This window comes from Chiloscyllium punctatum, chromosome 21 (assembly GCF_047496795.1).
Source record: "Chiloscyllium punctatum isolate Juve2018m chromosome 21, sChiPun1.3, whole genome shotgun sequence".
Taxonomy (NCBI): domain Eukaryota; kingdom Metazoa; phylum Chordata; class Chondrichthyes; order Orectolobiformes; family Hemiscylliidae; genus Chiloscyllium; species Chiloscyllium punctatum.
In genome coordinates this window covers 16,285,948-16,307,008 of record NC_092759.1, presented here as the reverse complement: position 1 = coordinate 16,307,008, position 21,061 = coordinate 16,285,948, and the positions used below count along the sequence as shown (strand labels likewise).

The 21,061-nt window shown below is 43.0% G+C and overlaps 1 protein-coding gene across 1 annotated transcript; it reads right to left on the bottom strand.

Moving 5' to 3' along the window:
* Positions 1-15,862: 15,862 nt before the first annotated feature.
* LOC140492459 (probable G-protein coupled receptor 139) lies at positions 15,863-16,684 on the bottom strand. The gene has a single exon (XM_072591348.1). It carries the CDS (start codon positions 16,682-16,684, stop codon positions 15,863-15,865), a length of 822 nt encoding a protein of 273 aa, XP_072447449.1.
* Positions 16,685-21,061: the final 4,377 nt, after the last annotated feature.

Genomic DNA, 21,061 nt, shown 5'->3' with positions numbered 1-21,061 from the left:
GCATGAGAACAGAGAATAAAATCTGTACTGTGTATGATATCAGCATTCTTAGCCCTACAGAATGCAGTAGCATAATATTGTTGGATATTCCTGAGGGAAAAGGGATTTTAAGCTTGTAGGACAGTGTGTTCTGAACCTGGAGGAAGTGAGTCCCACCGTCCCGTCATCAATGTGAATGGCTGCAGCATGTAGCAGCTTGTTTAGACCTAACGTTTTGCAACGTTGATGTTGAGGACATGCCTATGTTAGACCCTTCAAAACGTTGTTCTGCATTTTCTTACAATTCCTGCTTTTATACTCATTCCTGTCAGTTCCACTTCTCAAATACCTGATAAAATCCTTTTGATCTTTCATATGGACCTTCATATGTTTCCACAATTGCAAAGGAAAAACGAAATCTTTTCTTTGTTCCCCTCAATTTTGTTGTCAATAAACATTATTTTAAATTGTCAGCACAAACATTATAAGCTGTTCTGTTTTCTACTCAATGTTAATGAGCAACAGTCTATCCTATCTCCTGCATGAGATTTGTCATTTATTTGAAGAGGGTTGAAATGTAAAAGCAGAGAGGTTCTACTATGATTATACAAAGGTCTGGTTAGACCCCATTTAGAATACTGTGTCCAGTTTTGGGCCCCAGACATCAGGAAGGACATACTGGTACTGGAGCATGTCCAGCAGAGATTCACATAGATGATCCCTGGGTTGGTTAGCAAAACATACAATGAACAGCTGATGATGTTCTAATTGTATTCGTTACAGTTCAAAAGGTTGAGGGGACATCCAATAAAAACTTACGAGATGATACATGGCTTATAAAGGGTGGATGCTGGAAAACTCATTCTCTCCATCCTTTTCAGTTACCATTATTTAAATTTAAACACTAGTTTTTAACTCCTTCAAACTGATTATGAAATTTCCCATGTAATGATTACTCTTACTGAGAGGATCCTTTGCTATGATTTCATTTGGCCCCTTTCTGGGATATTTCTATCATCAGTCGCCACAGGTGAGGTGCTGGAAGATTGGAATTTGGCTCATGTGGTGTCGTTATTTCAGTAAAGTGGTCATGAAAAGCCAGGGAACTATAGATTGGTGAGCCTGATGTCAGTGGTGGGTAAGTTGTTGGCTGGGATTCTGAGGGACAGGATTTACCTGCATTTGGAAAGGCAAGAAATTATTAAGGATAAGCAGCATAGCTTTGTGCATTTGAAGTCTTTGAAGAGGTGACCAAGGAGATAGGTGAGGCAGTGCAATGGTTGATGTCTACATGGACAGTAGGAAGGCCTTCAGCAAGGTACCGCATGGTGTATTGGTTAGCAAGGTTATATCACATGGAATTGAGGGAGAACTAGTCATTTGGATATAAGTTTTGCTTGAAGGTTGGAGATAGTGTGTGATGGTTGAGGGTTGTGTTTTTGGACTTGAGGTCTGTTACCAGTATTGTGCTCCAAACATCAGTGCTGGGTCCATTGTTGTTTGTCATTTGTATAAATGATTTGGATGTCAATACGGGAGGCATGGTTAGTAAGTTGGCAGAAGACACCAAAATGGTTGGTGTCGTGGACAGTGAAGAAGATTATCCCAGAGTACAATGGGCCTTTGATCAGATGAGCCAATGGGCTGAGCAGCACCAGATGGAGACTATGATTTTAGATCAATCTGAGGTGCTGCATTTTGGAAAGGCAAATCTGAGCAGGACTTATATAAGTAATGGCAGGGCAGGGGAGTGTTGTGGAATAAAGAGACCGCGGAGTGCAGTTTCATAGTTCCTTCAAAGTGGAATACCAGGTCGACAGGGTAGTGAAGGAGGTGTTTGGTACTTGTGCCTTTATTTATCAGAGCATTGAGTAACGGAGATTGGATCGTGTATTGTAACTCTACAGGATAGTGGTTAAGCTGCATTTTGAAAACTGTGTTCAGTTCCTGTCTCCCTGCTAAGTAATTGTTCTATTTGAAAGGCTTCATCAAAGGTTTAGAAGGATGCTGCCAAATATGGAAGGTTTGATGTGTAGGAAGAGGCTGAATAGGCTGAGGCTGTTTTCCTGGAGCATCGGAGGCCGAGGGGTAACCTTATAGAGGTTTATAAAGTCATAATGGGCATGGATAGGGTTTGAAATGGTGGCATTTGCTGCGGAAGGAATAGAGCATAAAAGTAGGGAGACATTTCTGCAACTTTACAAGGCATATGTGAGACTGCACCTGGAGTATTGTTCACAGGCTTGGACCCTTTACTTAAGGAAGGATGTAATGGCTTTGTAGGCAGTACAGAAGGGTTGCTGAAATTGTTTCCAGAGATGAGCGTTTTGTCTTATGAGGAGATATGCGTGATGTGGAGATACCAGTGTTGGGTAAGGTCAAAATTCGCACTGCACCAGGTTATAATCCAGCAGGCTTGTTTGAAAACATTAGCTTTCAGAGCGTTGCTTCTTCATCAGGTGGTAGTGAATATGTAGCAATTACGGCATATTCTACCGAGGGTTTAGAAGAATGAAGGGAAATCTCTGAAGGTAATAAGATGCTAAGGGGGACTGATTTTATGGACTTAAAGAGGATGTTTCATCATGTGGGGCAATCTGGAATAAGAGGGCACAGCTTTGGAAATAAGGGGTAGCCCATTCAAAACAGATGAAGGGAAATGACTGCTTCTCTCAAAGGGTCGTAATTCTGTGGAATTGACTCCTCCTGAATGCGGTAGATGCTGGGACATTGAGGAAGTTTAAAGAGGAGATTTTTTTAAAATTAGGAACTGGTTGAAGGGTTACAGAGAGTGTGCAGGCAAATAGAGTAGAGGTTGTGATGTAGTCATCCATGGATGTGTTGGATATCGGAGCAGCTTCATGAGGTTGAATGACCTATCTCTGCTCCTAGTTCCTATGAGGGTACCCATTCAATCACAGCCCACTCACCCCCCTCGTAACTTATACCTTCACAGTGTCCTTTGTTTCAATATAAGATTCCAGATTCAGATGGGACTGCTTATCTTTCTATCCCAATGAAGCGTTCAAATCATGTTTTGGTCACCTTTTGCTGAAAGGGTTGTCACATGAAGATTATTGATAAACCCATCCTCGTTGCACAAAACCCAATCGAGGTAAAGTGTTCCCCTCACTTGTTCTTCAGCGTACTTGTCTATAATCCATATCTTACACATTTCAGCAGTATGCCCAGTGCAATCTTATTTCGAATGTGATTTGTTCAGTGAGTATCTGGATTGAAATGATCACTGGGTACTGCATGCATCTCTAATTTCCTGCTTCATGCCACCCTGCCTTCCCAACACTGTTCCGAGACCGGGAGATAATTCCTACTGTTATTTTTCCATCTCGTGTTGCTTCTGAGCTCTGCTCAGATTGATTCCACAGCCGGATTTCTTGTGCCAATACCTGTTCTCGCTCTCGCACTGATTCCATCTTTCACTGACAACATTCCCCCATCTCCTTTTCCTTTTTATCTGTCTTTTCTTTTTACAAAGATTGAATTCTTTTCCGATATTCAGTTCCCAGTCTTGCTCATCCTGCAGCCCTGTCTCAATGATCGCACTACTTTATCCAATTGCAGCTTTTTCCCGCTGATATTTCACCAATTTTCCATGCATTCACTTTCACACTCGCGTTCCCATCCACCTTAATCTTCAGGTCAGCCTGCAACCTGTTATCATTAGACTGACAGAACCAGTTCTATCTTCAATGATGCTGGATGCCAGCAGCCAAGATACGCAACTTCTCCACAGTGAATGTTGGCATTAGTTCCAAAGGGAAGGGCTATATAACATATACATAAAGGAAGTTTGGCTAAAATAATACAATGCACGAGTCAAAGCTAATTTGGAATGGTGTAAACAGGTTCATTATGCTTCTCTTAGGATCGATATGCTGGATTTGCAGGCAGTCCACAGAACTTTCACCAGGTTGATACCAGCTATAGGGGAATTGTATGAGGAGGAGAGATTGATGAGTTTGGGCCTGCACCCATTGGAATATTGATGAACGAGAGGCAGACTTACTGAAATATAAAAGATTCTGAGGGGACTTGACAGGAGAGATGTGGAAAAGCTGTTTCCCCCATGTGTGAGAGAGTCCGGGGTCAGAGGGCACTATCTCAGAATAAGGGATCACTCAGAGATGATGAGCAATTCCTTTTCTTAGAGGGGAATTAATCTGTGGAATTCTTTGCCACGGAGTTTGGGTCATTGAGTGTTTTCCGAGCTGAGACAGACAGATTTTTAATCAGGAGGGGAATCAAGGTTGAGCGGGAAATTGAACAGAAAGTCGAATTGAGGAATATCAGATCAGCTGCAATCTCATTGAATGTGAGAGTAAACTTGATGGGCTGAATGGCGTACTTCTGCACCCATGTCTGATGTTCTTATAGCAATGTCTGTCGGGTATTAGATTGGTAAAAGTGAAGGGAACCTGTTTTAGCATTTCCCACCTCCCTCGCATTATTGCAATCAGTAATTGTCTGTAATACCTTGAACTTACAATTCAGCTCAGCTCGCTAACATTGCACACGCTAGTGTCCAATTTCAGCCTTTTATCGAAATCAGACCCATGGTTCCTTCCAGTTGGAAGATTGGTTACCTGAAGTCGGCATTTTCAGGAGTTGATGTGCCAAACGGGTCTGAACACCATAGTTCCTTTCTGACTGATGCAGTGCACCCACAATGACAACACACATTTACTGCAGCTCCATTAACAAAGAGAGCTGCTGAATTAATGTATATTCCCAAACGTTTACAGTCTTTGCTAATTTGTACAATATCTCAAATTGGAATAAGACTTCGTCCAGAACAGGAGTTGATACAATGGCTGAACACATTGCGGTCTCCAACTCGATTACATCACCTCAGACTAACCCAGTATCTAAAACCACCACTGCATTGCAATCCAATAGTGCTGTTCAGACCAATACATCTCTATAGCGACACTGACTCTTAGTTGAATAAAGATCCTCAAATTGATTTCCTTTCTTAAATAGAGCTCAAGTGAATAAATCTTCTTTAACTAGTGTAGCGTCTCACACTCATGAAGCACCTGAATACAGGTCCTCCGTAAATAAAGTACTTGAAACGTGAAAATATCTCAGCTGATTAGTGTTGCAAATGAATACAGTGTCTCTATTTAATATAACACTTCAACATTTATAATTTATAAAGCACCTCCCAACCTAACAAGACGACTCAATCCTGAACTGAAGCTAACCATGAAACTGCTCTATCAATCCAGTCCATTATGTTTACAAAATGCTCAAACTAACGTGAGGAACAATTCCACTTAAAGCAAATATTACAAACGCAGTGCAGGGTGATCCAGCTGTCTCTGTGATATGCAACACTGAACCAGCACATTATTATGTTGTTAGTCACAACAGGCAAAAGCGAAACCAACGCCCCCCCCCCCCCACCACACCCCAAAGCTTTTCAGCGTTTAATTGATCATTGTGACTTACCTGGGATGCCAACGGTTACAAGTACAAGGTAATATATTCTAACCACCTCAAGAAATACCTCAATCATTTTCCTTGTGTTGGAGTCCCTTTGTGTTGCAGTAGATTGCTGCCAATTAGTTTCTGAGGTGAAACAGTTCCAGTTTATACCCTGCAGTATGTCCACTGGGACAGCAAGGTTACAACATCTGAAGAAGGGTCACTGCACTCTCTGTGTAAACTATGTTTTCTCTCTCCACAGATGCTCAGGTTTTCCTGCTCTCTCTCTCTGTTTTCAGAGGTTGACTTATACTTCAATTATTTTGTCCAAACTACCAACCCCTGTTACAGAAATGACCGGATCTGGTAAATGCTATTTGCAGGTTTTGAAGGGGAAGTTACACAGAATATTGAATTTGGCACCATTAAGAAAAGGAATCAATTTGAGGAGTTTTATTCAGCCGAGGGTCAATGCCACTTTTCAATTGTATTGGTGTGATAAACAGCATTGGATTGTAATGCGGTGATGATTTTAGATGCTGGGTTCGTCTGAGGCAATGTATTAGAATTGGCTGGGAGTCACCAATATTAGTCATAATGCAAGAATATTTACCTTCTCAGACATCGCTGTGGCCTTGCTTCAAGAGAGGACCAAATGCATCTGTTGAAGCAAACAAATCATTTGTTTAGCTGTGGAATGTTGGACAGAGGATGAAGAACTGGGAGCACTCCAGGGCTTCATAGGTAATGCGTTGATGGACAAGAGTCCAAGGAAGGCTGACTCACAGGCCCCTGGATCTCCTCCAAGAATAGGGTCTGGTGGCAGTTCCCAAATCCCAACCCATCTGGATTGGGATGTTAAAGCTCGTGCGGTTTGCAACAACTATCCAGCCAGCCAACTGAAAAAATAAGAACGCCAAGGAATTCCAGTTTCCGTGACAACACACATTTTTTAAAATGCACATTATAGCCTGGATGTTGAAGATAGAATCTCCAACCTTACTCCCATGACATACCCTGTTTTGGGAAGAATGTTATTAAGCTAGAGAGAGTTCAGAAAATATTTACCAGGATATTGCTGGGAAGGGAACGCGAGAGTTGTCGGGAGAGGCTTGTATAGGTTGAGTTTTTTCACTGGAGCACAGGAGTTTGGGAGTGACCTTATAGCGGTTTATAAAATTATGAGTGATATGGGTAAGGCAAATGGCAGCTGTCTTTTCCTTTGTGCTGGTGATTTCAAGACTTGGGTCGGGGTGTTCATATTTTTACAGTGAGAGGAGAACAACTTAAATACGACCTGAAGGGCAACATGCTTTTACACTATTGTGGTTCATGTGTGGGATGAAAGTCCGGAGGAATCATTGGATGTTGATTCAGTTCTAAATAAGAAATATTTGGAGGGATATGGGTCAAGTGCAGGCATGTGGGACTAGTTTATGTTGGGATTATGGTCGGCACAGACTGGTTGGACTAAAGGGTGCTGTATGACTGTGTGACTGGGTGACCAGGAATCTTTCCCTCTCCATGAGTCCTCTGTTCACGGGTGTAGGAAGGATGAGGAAGTTGATGCTCCAACAATTCGATCATGCCCTTCCTTAGTCTCCTGTAATGACAAAGCGCTGTCGATCTGGAGATGTTAAAGGAAATCAGAGAGTGCTGGAGTAACTGCTCAAAGCATCTTTAAGAGAGCCAGAGAGACAGTTGACATTTCAAATTCAAGATGAACCTTCCTCAGCATCGAATCTCAGACTGGGACTGAAATATGAGACATTAAAGGCAAGGAGTTAGCACACAACACTAACACAATACAACACAAAGAAGTTCATTATTTAGACAGTTCTAACCCAATTCAATTCCATGACCGAGCTCCTGGTCAACTGATATTGCTAATGTGCCACAACACATGACATCGCAGCTAAAGCTTTGGAAGTTTACTTTCTTTCCTTCTAGATGAAGAAAAAGCAATGCAATATCCAAGTCTTAACACTGCAATTCCTGTCTGGTGGCACAGAGATCACTGGGTTAGGAATATGGAGCGGATGAGCAATCTAGAGATATCGGTTCCAATCTCAGCCAGTGGCATAATTTTGAGTTGAGCAAAAGACAGGATCAAAAAGCTAGCCTCATGGTAACCATGCTAAAGCCCATCTGGTTCAAAAATGTCCTTTAGGAGAGGATAAATGCTGTCTTTAACCAGTCTGGGTTACATTTGTGTTCCAACATGGGGTAAACTTGCCGTGGAGAAAATGTGGAGAATCACCAGGAGACGCAGAGAGTTCTCCAAGAAATAGGTCTTTTATTTACAAACGAAAAACCGTGACACTCAAAAAGCGAATTCTTGAATCCGCCCGAACCTCAGGGTCTGTGACTCTTTATACCTTTTTGTTATCATGTTTTTGTTTGCTTATCAGCATGTCCAACTGTGTTAATTAAAACAACCTCACTCCAGAAACCAATAATGTTAGTTCCGATTATCTCTTTACTTCTGCCACTATAGTTTTTTCCAATATTCAACTTAATATTATTCTAATGTCACGATTAGATATTTTACTACCCCATCTGCTCCAATGGTCTCCTGTCCCAGGACGACCCTGCTAACTACTGATTAAATATTTGATGTCACGTTCTGCCACAAGGGTCTCAAGCAGTCTGACTGTACTATTAATTAAGGGTTGACTGTCCTGACCTAAATATGTATCGTCATGACCTGTCCCAACTTGTCATGATGATATCTTGTCCCACCATTGTGACCTTTCAGCCCCAGCCTAACTCGACTAATTGATGTCGGTGTATTCCACTATTCTTATCCCATCCTGCCACTGTGACCTTTTGACTAGTGTAGCATTCTACAGACCCCTTGTAACAGATCACCAGTGATCTTCATGCTTTAACACTTCACATGCCTTCATGCTCTTTATTTTCCATATTCCCCCCCCTTTGAGACGGACTGATCTCACCTTGAGAAAGAAGACAATCAGCTCAGACCATCTGTTGTCCAATACAAACAGTGGAGGTCCCAACATGAACTGAATAATTTTCGGAGTCTGAGTCTTAAAGGGTTCTTCCTCCGCTCCTGGGGTCCCTTGGGCCAAACACCTGCCCTCCAATAGCCAGAACAGGTGAAAAAGACCCAAAACCCCTCACAATCTAGGACCTGCATGTCCTTCAGATGTATCATTGGTGTCCTCGTGTGGTGGTTGTCAGATAATAGTAGAGCAGTGGCGCTCCGTCAGAGGAGGAAGCACTTTCGAGTGTAGCTGAAATGACCACAAGTTTCTGTGTTGCGACGTGAACTAAAAAAGACTTAATAAAAGATAAGACACAACAAAAGACGACGGTGACAAGTAAAACCGAATCTTGACAAACCATGCTCCACAAGACCCTAATATATTATTCAACCAATCAAAAGCCTGATGACCAAACCCCACACTGTCCTTTAACTCCTGTCTCAGATTCTTTACTTTCTCCACTGCTTTAGTTAAAGATTCCCCAAGGCTAGTATTGTTATGAAAAAGGTACAGCAATGTTCCCAAAGCATCACGCCTGCCCTCCCCATTTCCTTCTGGTATCCAATCTAAGGCCTGTCTGTTTTGCCATGTCATTTTGATAGCAGCATCCAAGGCCACAAGGGCATCGTCAGTATAGTTGATACATCTCTGCTGGTTGTAATGAATGTAATTAATCTATTCAACATCTTGCTAATCCCTAGGACTGTAATGAGACCCTCCCAGCCAGTGGCAATCTCATTGCAAGCCTTAAACCCATTAGGGGTACCTCTTGGCTGTCCTTTGCTTTCAATCCACTCAGGACATTGGTCACTTTCCAGTTCAGGTGCAACCCGTCCTTCATGTACAGGTCCCGCCTTCCCCAGAAGGCATCCCAATTATCTACATATCTGAAGCCCTCCCTCCTACACCAGCTGCGCTGCCACGTGTTAAGCTGTGCCCACTCCCTGATTTGTCCTCGGCTGCTTTTGGGAAGCGAGAAATGTGATTGCTTCGCCGCTTGCGAAGATCATTGCATCCTCGCTCTCCACCGGAGTTGTGCCGAAGGACTGGAGGGAGGCAAATGTAATTCCTTTCTTCAAGAAAGGAAATAGGGAAATCCCCAACTATTACAGACCAGTCAGTCTCACGTCTGTCATCTGTAAGGTGTTGGAAAGGATTCTGAGGGATAGGATTTATGACCATCTGGAAGAACATGGCTTGATTAAATGCAGTCAGCACGGCTTTGTGAAGGGCAGGTCATGCCTCACAAATCTTATTGAGTTCTTTGAGGATGTTACTAGACAAGTTGATGAGGGTTCGAGCAGTGGATGTTGTATATATGGACTTCAGTAAGGCATTTGAAAAGGTTCCCCATGGTAGGCTCATTCAGAAGGTCAGGAGGAATGGGATACAGGTAAATTTAGCTTTCTGGATACAGAGTTGGCTGGTCGATAGAAGACAGCGAGTGGTAGTGGAAGGAAAATATTCTGCCTGGAAGTCAGTGGTGAGTGATGCTCCACAGGGCTCTGTTCTTGGGCCTCTACTCTTTGTAATTTTTATTAATGACTTGGATGTGGAGATTGAAGGATGGGTTAGCAAGTTTGCAGACGAACACAAAGTTTGGAGGTGTCATTGACAGTATAGAGGGCTGTTGTAGGCTGCAGTGGGACATTGACAGGATGCAGAAATGGGCTGAGAGGTGGCAAATGGAGTTCAACCTGGATAAATGCGAGGTGATTGACTTTGGAATGTCGAACTTGAAAGTTGAGTACAGGATTAAAGACAGGATTCTTGGCAGTGTGGAGGAACAGAGGGATCTTGGTGTGCAGGTACATAGATCCCTTAAAATTGCCACCCAGGTGGACAGGGTTTTTAAGAAAGCAGATGGTGTTTTGGCTTTCATTAACAGGGGGATTGAGTTTAAGAGCCGTAAGATCTTGTTGCAGCTGTATAAAACTTTGGTTAGACCGCACTTGGAATACTGTGTCCAGTTCTGGTCGCCCTATTATAGGAAAGATGTGAATGCTTTGGAGAGGGTTCAGAGGAGGTTTACCAGGATGCTGCCTGGAATGGATTGGTCATGGTAACCACAGGATTATGCAGATAGGTGAGAAGTTGTTCTGAGTGTCAGTACAGACTGGATTGGCTGAATGATCTCCATGTGTAACCGAGGGATTCTATAAGCCCAACCTATATGCAATGACGCTCAGAGCTTGTAGCTGTTGCACTAGCTGATCGTGACTATAGTCTGGAGGTTCACACAATCAATTCACTAACTCCTCCCCTTGGATGTCGTGTGGGTCCAGTGGAATGATGACATGAGTTCACTCAACAGCCAGAGTCTACTTGCAGCATCAGAAGGCTCACTGCCTACATCTCTGTTCCTCTCTGTCTCTCAGTCAGCTGAAGCTCATAACAAGTGCCCATTTATTGGATTCACCTTCAACATTGCCCTCCACCCCCCCCCCCCCCCCGCCCCCCCCAACTCCGTCCCCGAGGCTTGTTGTGTTGGACAGTGGGCAATACGAGCCGGGTCATGTATCATTCATTTCCTTTAATTGTCGTAACACCAGAGACAACGCCCAGAGGCTGCTCAGCAGAATCCAGCCTCCGTGTGACAGCTTCTTTGCGAAAACTGCTTCCTCCAGATAGTCCGAGTTGGCACGGCTGGGATTTTGTTCCAAATGCGACGCCTCCCCCCATGAAACCTTAAGAGCCCCAAAACGCTAACCACGTGTCTCGCACACAGAAAACACCATCAGAAGACCATTTAGGGACTAGGAATGCTTCCCCAGTCTTCTTCCCCTCGAACATTTTCCCCATACCCTACTTGCAATGCCAAGTGTGTTGTAACTTGTTTTCTGACCAAAAGAATTGTTACCTTAAAATTAGCTCACGGGCTCTTTCATGCCCCATCGAATTGATGACAAGAAGATGCGGGCCCTTCAACCTGAAGCAAATTTATTAGTTTAATCTATGTAATATATGTCAGAGACATGTGCTAACTAATGAGTGAACCATTTCTATTAAACCACAGAACATACCCAATACCATATCCAAACCAGTGAGTCCCACCCACTGCCTTCTGTTCATTGGAGTTTTTTGGAGCTCTCTCTCTCAGAATAAACGGCACCAGCCCCACAGTGAGGCATCCGAGAAGGGGGACAAAGTACCTGATACTCATCCCATTCAGAATCCAAGACGATGTGTTGAATTTACGTCTCATAATGACGGCAGCACTTTTCCGACCTTTAAATTGGACTGAGAAACTAATCCAGGTGGACCCAGGTACCCTCACCCCTCTGTCTACCTGTGACTCCACTTTCAGAGAACTGTGCAGTTGAACTCCAAGGTCTCTCTGTTCCAGTTCAAATAGGCATATCAGTGCCGTGTGATCACCTCCAGGTCAATACAGTTTGACTTTGCGTCACTCTTGTTTTAATATGTCTTCTCCGTTCCTGTGGATTGTTCCTTGCCATAACAATCCTCAATGCTCTGGTTTGAATATATCGTTGTTAACTTTCACATTATGGCTCTCTTCAAGCCACTCATCACGGTGAAATTTATCAATGTTCCTTCAGTCTCACTGCGAGATACTGGAACTCCCTCCGTGACAGCACTATGTGGGAGCCCCTACACCACAGGGAGTGCAGCAGTTCGAGAAGGCAGCTCTTCTCCACTTTCTAATGGGGCAACTTGGTATGAGCAATACATACTACAGCAGGCACTGATGCCTGTGTCCCAGGGCTGAATAAAATAAAGTTGGATTTGAAAGAAGATATCAGGTGGAAAGAGAGAACGAAAGAGGTCTGTGACTGGTAGAGTGTGTCAGGGGTTGGTGCTGGGCCCATTGCTGTTCGTTATTTATATCAATGGTTTGGATGAGAATGGGCAAGGCATGATTAGCTAGTTTGCAGATGACACTAAAATAGGTGGTGTCATGGACAGTGAGGAAGGGTATCAGAAATTGCAGCAGGACCTTGATGAGCTGGGTAAGTCGGCCGAGAAATGGGAAATGGAGACTAACATGGAGAAGTGTGACGTCTTGCATTTTGGAAATTCAAATCAAGGCAGAAGTTTCCTGGTGGATGATGTGGTCATCGGAGTGTAGTGGGACAAAGGGACCTTGGAGTGCTGGCGCACAGTTTCTGAAAGTGGGATTACATGTAGACAAGACAGTGAGGAAGGCTTTTGGCACACTGGCCTTCACCAGTCAGGGCACTGAGGATAGAATTTGGAAAGTAATGTTACAATTGCACAGGACATTGATGAGGCCACACTTGGAGTATTGTGTTCAGTTATGGTCATCTTGTCATAGGAAAGATGTTATTAAACTGGAAAGAGTGCAAAAGAAAATTACAAGGATGTCGCCTGGACTAAATGGTCTGAGGTATAGCGACAGTTTGGACAAGCTCGGGCTATTTTCTCTAGAGTGTAGGAGGCTGAGGAGGAATCTGGTAGAGGAATATAAGATCATCAGAGACATGGATGTGGTGAAAGTACTCAGTCTTTTTTCCTCAGGATGGGAATCAAGGACGAGAGGGGCATCAGTTTAATGTGAGGGGAAAACAATAAAATGGAACCTTTACACATAGAGTATGGTTATGGAATGAGCTGCCAGTGGAAGTGGTTGAGGTGGGTAGATTAACAACATTTAAAGGGCATTTGGACAAATGCATGGATTGCAAAGGTTTAGATGGATATGGGCCAAGTGCATGGAAATGGGTTTAGCGCAGATGGACATTTTGGTCGGCATGGCCTAGTTTGGGCCGAAGGCCCTGTCTCCGTGCTATCGGACTCTACAACAACAGTTTGAGACATCAAAGGAGACAATTGGAGAAAGTGAAAATTAATGGAAAGAGGAAAATGAGGAAGGGATTGGGAAAGGGAGACCGTGAAACTGCTGGATTGATATGAAAAGCAAATCTGATTCCCTTTGCTCTTCAAGATGGGATATCCCATCTCCTTTCCCAATTTGCACCGCGTGTGCCTCCACATGCCCAGCAAAGTGATTAACTCATTTTATTACTACCCCCTTCAAACTGCAATGGAAACGTTCAACATTATAAAACCAAATCCCCACTTGGTGTTGGCCCAAAGACCGGAAACAGTGAATACTTACATTGCACTGCCCTCCTCACTTGTACAATCACCGGCAGAGTTTTCTCATTGGACTGCTCATGCAGCAGCCCGATGTAGTCAGACTGTCTGAGTCACATGATACAGGCAATGTGCCAGGTTCCTTCAATCCAATCCTGGCAAATCCTTTAACACCAGTCTGATAAACCCACCACTGGTGGACACGGCAGTGTGGTGTACAGGAGGGAGTTCACAACATTGACTCCAGAATGCATGAGGTCATAGAGTTTTGACATCACGATCCACTGTATCTTTTCTTCATTCAGAGGATGTGGATGCTGCTGGGGCAGGCTAGCATTTATTGCCCATCCCAACTTGGTCGGGGACAGACAAGAGATGATTGAATTGATATCCATCTGGACTCACTTGTAGGTCAGACCTGGTCAGGACAGTGGTCTCCTTCGCTGATGACGTTGGTGGAACAAATGGCCTCTTCCAACAACCAGCAACAGTTTTGTGGGGTATGAGAAACTGAACGGCACTTTCTTATTGTAAAAGATTGAATTCAAGTTTATGTCAAGACACTATGTAGACATAAAGTCTACATAATCAAAGAATGGGAGGTGATAAATGCATATCATACCACCAATTGATTGAGTAGGATTCCTCTGATTGTAATATTTTATAAATTCCATGCTTCGTTGCGAAACATCTCACTCAGCAACAGCATACCATGACTTCTTATGGAAGGAACAGCCATGACTGACAGCCATGTACAATTCATTCACATAGCAGACAATTTAGAAACACTTACTTTGCATCATTCTTAATACGTTTCGCTTTAGCATGCACTCGCTCTGAAATTATCCAGTTGTATTGTTTCTTGTTCTTATTGTCGGTTTGTAAGGGCCAGTTAACTGTGTTGTATGTCTAACCAACCTGTAGCTATTAAACAATATTTACGCGTTTGTATAAAGTTTTGATAATGTGTTTTGAAGATACCAAGGGGTGGTGCATCGTCTTGGGCTTCAAAATGCTATCTTCAAACCAGACCATTGAGGGTCGATCATTAAGGATTAATTGCTTACCAAGAAGCAATGGAAGGAACATGGAAGGATACATAAAATAGGCCTGTTGTGAAATATAGGGGAAAGTGAGGACTACAGCAGTTGGAGTTCAGAGTCCAGAGCGTAGTGCTGGAAGAGCACAGCAGGTCAGGCAACTTATGACAGAAACGTCGATTCTCTCCTGCTCCTCGGATGCTGCCTGATCTGCTATGCTTTTCCAGCACCACACTCTGTTGTGAAAGATGGTCTGTTTTGACTGGGAGGTGTCGATGTGACACTCAATTGTCAATGAAAACTGTCTTGTTGTGTAGTTGCTCGGAATCACCTGGATTTGTTTCTGGAGGTTGGAAAAATCAGTTTTCAAGGTGCAGTCTAAGAAGGCACTTTTGTTATTTGGCTAGTCCAAAAATTTCAATGCTGTTCTTTGGATGTGGGCATAAATTGTTCAGCCAACAATTCTTGGCCATTTCTAATTGCCCGTCGAATTGTGCAGGATGTTGCGATGGGTCTAGAGGCATCAAACTCCCATTAATGAGATTCTTCCTAAGAGTCCCTTGATAATAAAAGGGCTCAGTACCATTGAGAGAAGACGATTCGACATGGGAGCAGAAGTTGGCGATTTTCTTTCACGAGGTGAGGAGGTGTGAGGAGCTGACAAAAATGAGGAATTGAAGACACAGGGCAGTACAGTCATATTTTTATTGAATGTTGGAACAGGAATAGTGGGATGCTGTATGTATTCGTTGTGTTCTCTGCTCTAATGATACCATTGATCACCTTTTCTCTGTCTGCCATCGAGAAGCAAAACTGACACAGTAGCAACATCGATCATGATCACAGAATTCTTACTGGGCCCAGTGGCAAACTAACTGAAAGGCCAATATTATATCAGTGTTTGAGAAATGAGAGAGGGATATGTTTGTATTACATTTGACCGTGCTGCGAGAGAGCACACAAAGCGTTTTAAATCATTTAATATTCAATGAATAGTTCAGGAAAACTGGACTCTGCAGGGTCAGCACTGCAATTCAATTCAAACCTCTTTCTCACTTCATCAGCTTTACATCTGGACACTGCTCTGTCTGGCTACATAGTACAAGTGAACTGACCTTTGTAGATCACATCATTAAGCTTTTCCACAACGGACTGCCAGCAGCTGAACTGTCAGTCTAAACACTTCTCAGGAGAGGCAGGAAACAGTGTCACACACACATATATTTTGAGATCCTGGGACATGTTAGGACCAACCATGAATAGAATACAGGTGAATACAGCTCTGGAAAGAGCTCAGTTTTTTTTAAACTACTTAATTAATGTGGTGATCAGCTTCCCTGGATATTTCAGCATGGTCCTGAACTGCTCTCTGAACTTCGTATTCGTCACTCCATAGATAAAAGTGTTTGTACAAGAACTTAAAATCTGCAGCATGTATCCGACTTGTTCAAAGACGATGAGAGAATCAGTGTAATCTGCAAAGTTAGCTTCGGTGATGTTATAATATAAGAATTCTGCGACTGTCGTCAACCACAAGAGTGTGAAACTGCCAGAAACAGCAAACAGCAAGATCACAGACTTCCTTCTGCTCGCCATTTCTGGGTCTGTGTTATTCCCTCCTTTGCTCTGGCCCCTCAGTCCCTGACGGACACGGCTGCTCACTAGAATATGTCTGATGGTCAGAACATTGAGCAGCAAAATTAAAGCGAAGGGAAGTAATGGCGTTAGAACTGAATCAAACCAGTCAAATATCACCCACCCAAGATCAGTAAAGTAGTTTTCTTTTGTAAAGCAGTCCCATGGTACATTGTCAATGATCTCACCATGTTGTAAGGTAAAGTAGAAAGGAAGGCTTTTTAGACCGAACAGTAGAGAGGTTGTTGTAATCACCACCACTGCAGTTTTCTCAGTACAATATTTTCTTTTCAGCTTCTGGCTGCAAATGGCAACAAAGCGATCGAAGGTGAAAGTGACTGTAAACCACACTGAAGTATTTGTAGATATGTGACTGAAGACAATAATAATACTACACACAGGAGTCATATCGAGGAAGGAACCCCGGAAGTAATAATAACTGATCCGATACAATACAACCTCATTAATTACAACCAGTAGATCTGCTGTCGCCATGGCTACCAGGTATCGACTGATGCAAACAGAGAGCCCACACTTTCCTTGGGACAGGATCACAATCGCCAGTAAATTAACTGCATAATTGAGAAGGAGAAACAGGGAGAGGAAATTACTGATAAAAAACTCATTCTCCATGCATGAGAACAGAGAATAAAATCTGTACTGTGTATGATATCAGCATTCTTAGCCCTGCAGAATGCAGTAGCATAATATTGTTGGATATTCCTGAGGGAAAAGGGATTTTAAGCTTGTAGGACAGTGTGTTCTGAACCTGGAGTAAGTGAGTCCCACCGTCCCGTCATCAATGTGAATGGCTGCAGCATGTAGCAGCTCGTTTAGACCTAACGTTTTGCAACGTTGATGTTGAGGACATGCCTATGTTAGACCCTTCAAAACGTTATTCTGCATTTTCTTACAATTCCTGCTTTTATACTCATTCCTGTCAGTTCCACTTCTCAAATACCTGATAAAATCCTTTTGATCTTTCATATGGACCTTCATATGTTTCCACAATTGCAAAGGAAAAACGAAATCTTTTCTTTGTTCCCCTCAATTTTGTTGTCAATAAACATTATTTTAAATTGTCAGCACAAACATTATAAGCTGTTCTGTTTTCTACTCAATGTTAATGAGCAACAGTCTATCCTATCTCCTGCATGAGATTTGTCATTTATTTGAAGAGGGTTGAAATGTAAAAGCAGAGAGGTTCTACTATGATTATACAAAGGTCTGGTTAGACCCCATTTAGAATACTGTGTCCAGTTTTGGGCCCCAGACATCAGGAAGGACATACTGGTACTGGAGCATGTCCAGCAGAGATTCACATAGATGATCCCTGGGTTGGTTAGCAAAACATACAATGAACAGCTGATGATGTTCTAATTGTATTCGTTACAGTTCAAAAGGTTGAGGGGACATCCAATAAAAACTTACGAGATGATACATGGCTTATAAAGGGTGGATGCTGGAAAACTCATTCTCTCCATCCTTTTCAGTTACCATTATTTAAATTTAAACACTAGTTTTTAACTCCTTCAAACTGATTATGAAATTTCCCATGTAATGATTACTCTTACTGAGAGGATCCTTTGCTATGATTTCATTTGGCCCCTTTCTGGGATATTTCTATCATCAGTCGCCACAGGTGAGGTGCTGGAAGATTGGAATTTGGCTCATGTGGTGTCGTTATTTCAGTAAAGTGGTCATGAAAAGCCAGGGAACTATAGATTGGTGAGCCTGATGTCAGTGGTGGGTAAGTTGTTGGCTGGGATTCTGAGGGACAGGATTTACCTGCATTTGGAAAGGCAAGAAATTATTAAGGATAAGCAGCATAGCTTTGTGCATTTGAAGTCTTTGAAGAGGTGACCAAGGAGATAGGTGAGGCAGTGCAATGGTTGATGTCTACATGGACAGTAGGAAGGCCTTCAGCAAGGTACCGCATGGTGTATTGGTTAGCAAGGTTATATCACATGGAATTGAGGGAGAACTCGTCATTTGGATATAAGTTTTGCTTGAAGGTTGGAGATAGTGTGTGATGGTTGAGGGTTGTGTTTTTGGACTGGAGGTCTGTTACCAGTATTGTGCTCCAAACATCAGTGCTGGGTCCATTGTTGTTTGTCATTTGTATAAATGATTTGGATGTCAATACGGGAGGCATGGTTAGTAAGTTGGCAGAAGACACCAAAATGGTTGGTGTCGTGGACAGTGAAGAAGATTATCCCAGAGTACAATGGGCCTTTGATCAGATGAGCCAATGGGCTGAGCAGCACCAGATGGAGACTATGATTTTAGATCAATCTGGGGTGCTGCATTTTGGAAAGGCAAATCTGAGCAGGACTTATATAAGTAATGGCAGGGCAGGGGAGTGTTGTGGAATAAAGAGACCGCGGAGTGCAGTTTCATAGTTCCTTCAAAGTGGAATGCCAGGTCGACAGGGTAGTGAAGGAGGTGTTTGGTACTCGTGCCTTTATTTATCAGAGCATTGAGTAAAGGAGATTGGATCGTGTATTGTAACTCTACAGGATAGTGGTTAAGCTGCATTTTGAAAACTGTGTTCAGTTCCTGTCTCCCTGCTAAGTAATTGTTCTATTTGAAAGGCTTCATCAAAGGTTTAGAAGGATGCTGCCAAATATGGAAGGTTTGATGTGTAGGAAGAGGCTGAATAGGCTGAGGCTGTTTTCCTGGAGCATCGGAGGCCAAGGGGTAACCTTATACAGGTTTATACAGTCATAATGGGCATGGATAGGGTTTGAAATGGTGGCATTTGCTGCGGAAGGAATAGAGCATAAAAGTAGGGAGACATTTCTGCAACTTTACAAGGCATATGTGAGACTGCACCTGGAGTATTGTTCACAGGCTTGGACCCTTTACTTAAGGAAGGATGTAATGGCTTTGTAGGCAGTACAGAAGGGTTGCTGAAATTGTTTCCAGAGATGAGCGGTTTGTCTTATGAGGAGATATGCGTGATGTGGAGATACCAGTGTTGGGTAAGGTCAAAATTCGCACTGCACCAGGTTATAATCCAGCAGGCTTGTTTGAAAACATTAGCTTTCAGAGCGTTGCTTCTTCATCAGGTGGTAGTGAATATGTAGCAATTACGGCATATTCTACCGAGGGTTTAGAAGAATGAAGGGAAATCTCTGAAGGTAATAAGATGCTAAGGGGGACTGATTTTATGGACTTAAAGAGGATGTTTCATCATGTGGGGCAATCTGGAATAAGAGGGCACAGCTTTGGAAATAAGGGGTAGCCCATTCAAAACAGATGAAGGGAAATGACTGCTTCTCTCAAAGGGTCGTAATTCTGTGGAATTGACTCCTCCTGAATGCGGTAGATGCTGGGACATTGAGGAAGTTTAAAGAGGAGAATTTTTTAAAATTAGGAACTGGTTGAAGGGTTACAGAGAGTGTGCAGGCAAATAGAGTAGAGGTTGTGATGTAGTCATCCATGGATGTGTTGGATATCGGAGCAGCTTCATGAGGTTGAATGACCTATCTCTGCTCCTAATTCCTATGAGGGTACCCATTCAATCACAGCCCACTCACCCCCCTCGTAACTTATACCTTCACAGTGTCCTTTGTTTCAATATAAGATCCCAGATTCAGATGGGACTGCTTATCTTTCTATCCCAATGAAGCGTTCAAATCGTGTTTTGGTCACCTTTTGCTGAAAGGGTTGTCACATGAAGATTATTGATAAACCCATCCTCGTTGCACAAAACCCAATCGAGGTAAAGTGTTCCCCTCACTTGTTCTTCAGCGTACTTGTCTATAATCCATATCTTACACATTTCAGCAGTATGCCCAGTGCAATCTTATTTCGAATGTGATTTGTTCAGTGAGTATCTGGATTGAAATGATCACTGGGTACTGCATGCATCTCTAATTTCCTAATTCATGCCACCCTGCCTTCCCAACACTGTTCCGAGACCGGGAGATAATTCCTACTGTTATTTTTCCATCTCGTGTTGCTTCTGAGCTCTGCTCAGATTGATTCCACAGCCGGATTTCTTGTGCCAATACCTGTTCTCGCCCTCGCACTGATTTCATCTTTCACTGACAACATTCCCCCATCTCCTTTTCCTTTTCATCTGTCTTTTTTTAAAAAAGATATAATTCTTTTGGATATTAAGTTCCCAGTCTTGCTCATCCTGCAGCCCTGTCTCAATGATCGCACTACTTTATCCAATTGCAGCTTTTTCCCGCTGATATTTCACCAATCTTCCATGCATTCACTTTCACACTCGCGTTCCCATCCACCTTAATCTTCAGGTCAGCCTGCAACCTGTTATCATTAGACTGACAGAACCAGTTCTATCTTCAATGATGCTGGATGCCAGCAGCCAAGATACGCAACTTCTCCACAGTGAATGTTGGCATTAGTTCCAAAGGGAAGGGGTATATAACATATACATGAAGGAAGTTTTGCTAAAATAATACAATGCACGAGTCAAAGCTAATTTGGAATGGTGTAAACAGGTTCATTATGCTTCTCTTAGGATCGATGTGCTGGATTTGCAGGCAGTCCACAGAACTTTCACCAGGTTGATACCAGCTATAGGGGAATTGTATGAGGAGGAGAGATTGATGAGTTTGGGCCTGCACCCATTGGAATATTGATGAACAAGAGGCAGACTTACTGAAATATAAAAGATTCTGAGGGGACTTGACAGGAGAGATGTGGAAAAGCTGCTTCCCCCATGTGAGAGAGAGTCCGGGGTCAGAGGGCACCATCTCAGAATAAGGGATCACTCAGAGATGATGAGCAATTCCTTTTCTTAGAGGGGAATTAATCTGTGGAATTCTTTGCCACGGAATTTTGGGTCATTGAGTGTTTTCTGTGCTGAGACAGACAGATTTTTAATCAGGAAGGGAA